At 39.4% G+C, this 9,428-nt stretch overlaps 1 protein-coding gene across 1 annotated transcript; it reads left to right on the top strand.

Moving 5' to 3' along the window:
• Positions 1–350: 350 nt before the first annotated feature.
• LOC126456983 (MICOS complex subunit MIC19) lies at positions 351–1,229 on the top strand. The gene has a single exon (XM_050092943.1). The coding sequence runs from the start codon at positions 438–440 to the stop codon at positions 960–962; it is 525 nt and encodes a 174-aa protein (XP_049948900.1). The 5' UTR covers positions 351–437; the 3' UTR covers positions 963–1,229.
• The last annotated feature ends 8,199 nt before the right edge of the window (positions 1,230–9,428 follow it).

Here is a 9,428-nt window from a genome sequence, read left to right as displayed (position 1 = left end):
GATATATTATTGATCAAACGGCTACGTATATTCTTGCTTGTTCTAAATCCGAGAATTATAAAAGTTATTACCCACAGTCTTCTTCACCATCTAAACGATATTTTTGATCTTGATTGTGTATAATTTGCTAAAATATTCCAACTATTTCAGCTATTACAATTTTACGTAAATCACTGACATTATAATGTTTTACCTCTGTATGCATTTAGTAGTGGAAGAGAATATAATCTATAACCGAAAGAACGCGTGAAGCTTCTGAAAAAGTGTGTGAAGTTCTCGTATCTGTCCGGGCAGGAGCTAATTGGATGTACAGAATATCCTAACGCACCGGCAACAGCTCTGGTTTGAATAGTAATGTCTTTGGTTCAACTTGGGAGAGAGGTGTTTCAGGAGCGGTATAAATATACAGTGGAAGTTACATAGAGCAAGCGCAGAAGATGGGCAATGCTGGCAGTACAAGAAAAATTAGTTTACAAAATGAAGATCCCGCAAGTGTGATCAAGGTTTCCGATTCAGTTGTTCAGCGTCTTAAAGGAGCAGGTGAGACGGAAAGTCAAGACGATGCACGCCCCAAGAACAGTAATTCCTTACCAAGTCAGCAGCAGTACATCAACGAAAACGAACCTTCAAAGACCTCTCTTGAAGTTAGACGTGAGAAAGAAGCTGAAATAAGAAATAATGATGTCTACTGGGAGAGAAGGTTAGCAAAGCTCCAGGACACCCATAACAGGGTAAATCGCCGAATGGAAGAAGAATACGAGGCAGCTGTTCAAGAAGTGAAGAAAAGCTTTCCAAAAATGCCAGTGGAGAACCAAGTAATACCTTGCCAGGATGCAAAGGCCGTTGTCATCAATTGCTACAAACAACACCCAAGACAGACATTATTGTGTGCAAAAGAAGTTGAAGCATTTTCAGCATGTATTGACATGAAAAGAAGAAATATTATGTCTAATAAGGCATGACAGTCGCATGGCGGTCGCGTTCACTATAGAAAAAGAACACGTAGGGAGAAGATGATGTGACCTAACATGCTGTAAAAAGAATGAGTGCTGGAGAGAGTTGTCAGTGTGGGTGTGTAATACCACATCGCCTGGATAGCCCAATCTTTAAGGAGCGACTGGAAGGAAATCGGCATGGACTGGTTTGTGTATATATGTAACTATCTTTTCCCACAGTTTATAGCATTGTTATGTAAATTTAAAATCTAATTAAAAGTACGATAAACAATACTGCTTGGGATTATTTTATTGCATCCTCCACTGTTCCATTACATATTCACAATTTCTATCCATCTGCTATTGGTATTCATTAGTTTGTTCATACGAAAACAAAAGTGCAAAAATTTTAACGATGTATTCCCATATAACTTGTCAAAATTAGTAGGATTTTCAAATGATAATGTTTTCATTACAGCACACTCATTGCAATACCTGGCTAACGATATGCTGGGATGATGAATTAGCAGTCTATTTGTGAAAATTTCTTTATGTAGCATATAATATGAATATGGATTAAGAATGTTCTCACATTATGTTCTTCACATTCATATGGTCACTATATGCAATTATCCTGAAAGGAGACACTATTGAGGCATAAATTTATTGCAGTTAAATCATCTACAATTGATCATGTTCAGCTATAATGAAAGAACAAACTGCAGTTTTAGAATGTTAGAAATGTAGTCCATTGTTTGGTAACACCATCCTTCTCATTAATTGTATATGAATGGCCTTATAGTTGTTTTGTAGCTGTGATAATAAGGATTTCTGTGTGATCTCAAAAGTTTGTAACAGTTAGTTACAAGAAAGTGGAGATACCATTTGTATGCAATTTAGGCTCTTTCTATGGAGCACAGCACATCTCAATAGGAAGGACAATTCTCAGAGCAAACATGCCTGAATTTAATCTTTTGGAGCTGCCCGACTTTAGTCTTTTTGACTGTTTTGTTATATGAATTTACATGTTGATTAACTTCAGTTTCAAACAAGTTTATTGCTTGTGCTTGTTCTTGAAGTCTGCCGGCTTAGATTTTATTGACTTAGTTATTAAGTTGTAGGCTATCTGCAACTGTAATACTCAGGTGAGATTAATGAGATATGCTAGAGAAATGAGAGAAATAAAGTCTAGTAATATGTTACCTGCACTTTACCGCATCGCATTCGTCTTCTGTGGCACTTCCACATTTGCACTTACATTCTGAAAGTATTGAACATTTTTATGACAGTACTACATGACTCAAATGGAACATATTTAATCTATTTGACAGTGATACGGTTGGGTCTTGGATTTACTATTATGAATGTCAGTTTGTATAATTGAAGAAATAAAATAAAAAAAGTTAATAACTTACTTAGAGCAGTGACAGTTAACTTTTTTAGTTTCACATGCTTCCAAATTCAGCACAGAATTTAACATGTTTATTTACATACAGAGTAAATACAAATGTCATTTATACTTTCTGAGATTGCAACTTCCTAGTGTTTTAGTAGTGCATAATGAAATTGCCTAGAAAGTGTCACTGAGTACATCCTGGGGATTATGTAGGAGAGCGGAGTAGAGTAGAGGGGGGAGCAGGAGGAATGAGATGGAAATGTTAGGGAGTATTTATGTATAGGTCATGGATAAGAAAATTGTGAGTCTGCTGTATTGAGAGAGTCATTACTGAATATAAAAAGTAATCTCTTGTATTCAGAGTCTGTCTCTTTGTTCAGCATGTCAGTGGGCTGAAAAATCTGTATCTGTGTATTACAAGTGCTTAAGAGTACTTATAGTTGTGTGCCTAAAGTTTGTCTATGGCTGATAGTGAGATTTTTATTGAGGTGTGGAACGCTGTGTTTGGTGTCATATAGATGAGTTGCCACAGCAGATTTAAGATGTACATTTAACTGGGGAACTGACATATGTTCATTATATTGTATGGCAAATTGTCCTTCCTATTGCAAAACTGGGACACTCTGGACATGTGATCCTGTAAACATCAAATTCACCATCAAGCATGAGGCAGAGCAAACATTAAATTTCCCAGACCTAACTGTTTGCATAAAAAAGACTTATGCATTTGTCATATTTAGAAAAAAAAGAAGACAGCAACAAATAGAACTATTCACAGTAGCTCCTTCCATACTCAAAAACTGGTAGCATACAGAAGCAGGATTAAGAGGCGGTGAATAGTCCAAAGGCACAAATGATCTTGTTGATGAAATTGCAGTAATCAAATAGCCACCAATAATGGATAGTCACCATTTGCAATTGATCATCTCTGTAAATGCGTGGAAAGGAAACAACACACTTGTTACCAAGAGATACTAAAACCACGTTATTTGAGTATTCCGTTCATTGGAAGAGCTTCTTATAAAATTACCAGTCAGTTCAAAAGGTATGGCATCAAAATAAGCTATTTCACATGTACTGAAATAAATCATGTCCTGCCTCACAATTACAACAAACTTGAAAAATGTAAACAACCAGATGTGTACAAGATCATATGTACAGGCTGTCACAGTTTTTACACAGGTAGGACAAGGCAGATCATTTGCCATGAAATATAATTAATACATCAGCTCCTTGGTTAAATGTGTATCATAAATCTGGAGTAGCAAGAGTGACACAAAACACAGCATTCCAGACATTGTTAAAGGTTTCACAGTCAGTCACAGACAAACTTCAGGCATGGAACTAAATATTCTTCAGCACTTCAACAATGTAGGGAAAGAGAGATTGCTACTTACTGTAAAGATGACACATTAAACTGTAGACATCTGCAATTAAAAGACAATCCCAGAAACTTTTCGGACACAGCTTTCATCAGCAAAAGAGAGATGTACAGCATTCATACCCACAAGCAAGGACTCCTCACACACACATCTGCAACCTCCCTGGCAGAATCTGGCCTGAGCTGCTAGTGTTGGCAACTGTGTTCATGACATGAGCTTGCTTGTGTGTATGATTGGCGTGTGTTCCTTTTGCTGATTAAAGCTGTGGCTGAAAGTTATGTGTGAGCGTCTTTCAGTTGTGCCTGTCTGCAACTTTGTTAACATGTCAACCTTATGGTAAGTAGCGACCTATCTTTTCCTGCATCATTGATATTCCTACCTGGAGTTTCCATTGCTGTGTTTTAAGGCACTTGAAATACACAGACAACAGATTTCCAACCCACTGACATGCTAAATGGATAGACAGGTAGTGAATACAACAAATTACTTTCCGCATTCAGTCATAACTATCTCTCCATATATAGCAATAGAAGCAGTAAACAATAGTGAGCATTAAGTTACTCTGTATGTACACGGACATGCCAAAATTTAGTTTTGAATACTGAAGCATGTAAAACTAAAAATGTTAACTACCACTCCTGTGAGTAACTTTTTCGTTTCTTATTTTATATGTCAGTCACATAAATGGAAATACGTAGTTATAAATCCAATAGCCCAGCACATCACTGTCACATAGGTTAAATATGCACCATTTGAGTCATGTAGTACTGTCATAAAAACGTTACATAGGTTCAAAATATAGGTGCAAATGTGGAAGATTTATCACCAGTGCAGAAGACAAATAATATGTAGTCAAATGCTTGTAATATGTTACTAGACGTTGTTTCTCTCATTACTCTAGAAGTTTCTCATTAATCTTGCCTGAGGTAGACCTCATTAAATCTTCATAAGTGTGCAATTCTGTTACTGTTAGGTGAAAAACTGAAGCAGATGTAATGTCCATTATATCCATACAGCCGGCCAGAGTGGCCGTGCGGTTCTAGGCGCTACAGTCTGGAACCGAGCGACCACTACGGTCGCAGGTTCGAATCCTGCCTCGGGCATGGGTGTGTGTGATGTCCTCAGGTTAGTTAGGTTTAATTAGTTCTAGGTGACTGATGACCTCAGAAGTTAAGTCGCATAGTGCTCAGAGCCATTTGAACCATTTTTTATATCCATACAGTTCTAGAAAATGGAGTTGTAGGTCAGAAATGTGTTGGCCAGTAATTAGAAAGTAAACGATTTGTGACTGTTGAGGAATATTATTTATTAATGACCCCTAACCTGTTGTGATTTTTTCTTCATTTTCAGAGGTCTGCATGTCATTTATGTGAAAGAGAAACCTAAATGATCCACCACACTACCCTTTTAGTAGTTTAATTTAACATCCTTTTCATTGATGGCCCATTGTGATTTTGTCATTACAAAAGCTTATTTGAGTTCCACAACTTTCATTCTGGTTTATTGTGAACCACATTTTCCCTTCTGTTGGTTCACAAGGATTTTTTTGATTTCTAATAACAGTAGCTTTAGAAAGATCGGAGCAGACTTCTACTGCACTTTGACTATTAGTGGCGCCTGCTGATGTCTGACCTTCAATACCTCCATTTCATTTGTTGGAACTGGCTCCATGCTTTAGTCAGGATATGGCCATTTCAATTTATTGTGACTTGTGAAATTCAGAATTAAAAATATGGAATGATTTTACAAAACAGTTATTCTTATAATTGGTTGGATGCTTATTAAATACCAGTAATTTGTTTTTCATGTCAGTAGTGCAATCAGTTACAGTTTGATTTGAATGAACTAGTAACTAGTTCATTATAGTGTGGAGTTTTGGGCTCAAATTCATTTTCAGATGGTAGCATACTTTAGTTATGCAAACTGCACAGCCTTTCTGATTGTAAGCGAAGTCTGTGCTGCCATTTGAAGATCATTACAGGTAAGTAAATGTTTTGCACTTAACATTTTCAGCTTGTTGTATAGGGGGAGGGGATAGGACAGGCTGCTTGTTTCTAAATCCATATATGAAACAGTAGCATGTGGTCAATGGTACTCTGTGAGAAATGAGATGATACAGTGGCCAAGACATCAACATGAATTTACTATCATGTTCCTCATTCCAGTGTAGCATGATTCAGGTAGTATGGCACATACAGTTATCCTGCTGGAAGATATAATTGTCAAGAAGACGTCATCATCATGGAAGACTTCAGCATGAAGGGATGCAGCTGCAATAATGTCCACAACTGTCATGGTGCCTTCGATTACTACCACGGGTTCCATGGTAGCCTGGTTGAATGTCCCACATTGCATAATGCTACTCCCATCAGCCTGCGTCCTTTCCATGGTGTGTGTTTTACGCAGTTGTTTGCCTGGATGATGGTGTATCCTGATGCAACTGTTAATCAGGTGTAGCAAGAAACATGATTCACCCAACCACGTGACATGTTTCCATTGAACATGCTCATCAGCTGCAGAGCTCGATGTTCAGCAATGTTTTCTGAGCTGTGTGGTCTAAAACACTTGTGCCTGCACCAGAACTGCACTTTGTTGTCAGATCTACCACAGATAGCCACTTACCCTGCCTTACAGAGCAGCATCTGGCCTCCATGTTCCATGTGAGGCATAGATGCGCTATACCTTGTTGGCTACTGGTTGTCTCACTGTCTTTCAGCCACTTCCCATAGATGCTCTCAATAGTAGCATGTGAACAACCAACCAGTGTTGCTGTTTCTGAGATGCTCAGGGTCACTATGTTAGTTAATTACTCCAAATTGTGTCTTGTATTGTTGCTATAACAATGCTTCATTCATCTCTGCTCTGCATATGTACTTTTCTTATTGTGCTGTGTGCCCACAATGCCATGAGGTAGCATTCAGTCTGCGTAGGGCAGTGTCATAATGTTTGGACTCATCACTGTAGATGACCTGTTGAAGGAGAAATGTGCAATATACTCATTATGGAATATTGATGAAAGATAAACTGAGCAAAGACAAAGATGTTGAACAATAGTAGAAACGAGAATAACAACATGCTTAACATATAATCTATACTGGTATGTGGTATTGGTATGGAACGGAGAAAGATGTTCCTGATAATGTATGTCTGGTGCACATCATTATATGAAAATGAACTTCATCTGTTGGAACACTGGAGAAGAAGAAACTGGAAACGTTTTGAAATGTAGTACTACAGAAGGATTTAAAAATTGAGGGACATATAGATTAAAAATACATATGTACTGGAAACAATTAGTAAGGGGAAAGGTCTACAAAGAACACCTATCACAAGAAGGGCAGTTTAATGGGATGTAATAGAATTAGGGAGACAAAAACATTGACAAAAGTAGAAAAAGACAGAAGACCGTGTCAAACCTGTTGAAAGGCTGGTCATCTTTAGGTAAAAAGAAAAAAAAAACTAACAATATGTATATGACCAACCTAATATAATGTAATGGTAATGTGTTCTTTATGCCGATGATCTTTCATTAAAAGTGAAAATGACTTGCAGGGGCTGACAAGCAAAGTCAACCTTTTGGATAACCAGTAATTGACTTAAAGATGATTAATTAGGTGTAAATCAAGATAAAACTGAAAATTTATTTTTCAGCTTATTTGTTTCTTATACAGATTGTCTGTAAAACTGCCGAATTTACTCTCGAAATCTTAACTAATACAAAGCCATTATATGGACTCCAGATGTACTGTATTATCTAGGGTCATAAATGTATTAACCAAACTTCAAGTGTATGTGAGTAAATACATGTTGCTTAACTTGTGTTATGAATATTTTTCATAGTCTCATAACATAGGCATACTGTTATGGGATGCCATTTGTGTATCAAAACATGGCAGCTAGGTTTATTGTGTTCCCTAAAACAATGTATCCTGCAGACTGCATAAAAAACTAAGAATTGTACAGTTACATCTTGGGTTGTCGGGTGTTCTGCCGGATATCGGCGTCGTACTTGCACAATATTTCGGTCACGTAGCTCGTAACCTTCATCAGGTGCGACCTGAGACTGCTCCTCGAGTGGACCTGGTCCGGTATTTATGCCTATGGCCTCTCCCCCCCCCCCCCCCCCCCCCACACCACCAATGGCTGCAGGCGCTTCCTCTGTGGTCCGCGCCCATTCCCTGCGACCTGCTGGAGCGTTGCTGCTCCGTTTTCCGTCCGCTGCAGTTCTAGGTGTTCCCTCTGCGGTCCGTGCCCACCAAACCTGCTCCTGGGTGTTCCATCTTCGATCTGGTGCGCCTGGCAGTCCGTCAGGGGCTCGTTTTCCATCTCCATGTCTCTGGTTCTCCTGTTTGTGTAGTGTTGCAGCTGGCCCCGTTGCTCCTTTAACAATTCCAGAGCCGGATTCCAGGCTCTGCTTAGCTGGTACCCTGTGTCACGGTTCATAAGATCGTCAGCCATTTTAATTTCTATCGATTCTCTTATAACACTGTCCCAAAATCTGGGTGTTTGTGCTAGAATCTTGGTATCCTCATACTTCATGGCATGATCTAGTTCTAGACAGTGTTCAGCAATGGCTGACTTAGTCACCTGTCTTAATCTAGTGTGCCTCTGATGTTCTTTGCACCTGATCTCCACAGTTCTTGTCGTCTGGCCAATGTAGGACATGCCACATTGACAAGGTATATTGTAAATCCCTGGTTTTCGTAACCCCAGGTCGTCTTTGACACTCCCCAGCAGTCCCCCGATCTTGTCGGATGGACAGAAAACACACTTGATATTGTGTTTACGGAGGATCCTACTGATTCTGGCAGAAATAGAGCCAGCATAGGGCGGATATGCCACCTTCTTTGCTTCATCTTGGTCTTCTTCAGGAACCTTTGGTATAGTGGCTGGTTGGAGTGCCCTCTCAATTTGTCTGTCCATGTATCCATTCTTGAAGAAAACTGTTTTGAGATGTTCTATCTCTATAGGTAGATTCTCTTGGTCTGACAGGGCACGTGCTCTGTGGACCAAAGTCTTCAGAACCCCATTCTTCTGTGCAGGGTGGTGACAGCTGCTGGCCTGCAGATATAAATCAGTGTGTGTTAGTTTTCGGTACACACTGCGGCCAATTGATCCATCTGCTTTCCTCTGGACTAGTACATCCAGAAATGGCAGCTGGCCATTCTTCTCCAGTTCCATGGTGAACTTGATATTAGGGCGGCACGAGTTAAGATGTTCAAGAAACTCATTGAGCCTGTCCATCCCATGTGGCCAGATCACGAAGGTGTCATCCACATACCTAAAGAAGCATGTGGGTTTAAATGTGGCTGTCTCCAATGCCCTCTCCTCAAAACTCTCCATAAACATGTTGGCAACCACAGGGGACAGTGGGCTGCCCATAGCTACACCTTCAGTTTGCTCGTAATATTGGTTTCTATACAGGAAGTACGTGGATGTCAGTGTATGACTGAACAGGTCCAACAGAGCACCGTCAAATTTCTCTGCAATCAGTTCTAGTGAGTCCTTCAGTGGGACCCTGGTGAACAGTGATGCCACATCAAAACATCAGCCATTGCTGAACACTGTCTAGAACTAGATCATGCCATGAAGTATGAGGATACCAAGATTCTAGCACAAACACCCAGATTTTGGGTCAGTGTTATAAGAGAATCAATAGAAATTAAAATGGCTGACGATCTTATGAACCGTGACACAGGGTACCAGCTAAGCAGA

The sequence above is a fragment of the Schistocerca serialis genome, chromosome 1, assembly GCF_023864345.2.
Source record: "Schistocerca serialis cubense isolate TAMUIC-IGC-003099 chromosome 1, iqSchSeri2.2, whole genome shotgun sequence".
In the NCBI taxonomy this organism is placed as follows: Eukaryota; Metazoa; Arthropoda; class Insecta; order Orthoptera; family Acrididae; genus Schistocerca; species Schistocerca serialis.
Note: the sequence above shows the minus strand (reverse complement) of the source record. Positions and strands in the feature narration are given on the sequence as shown.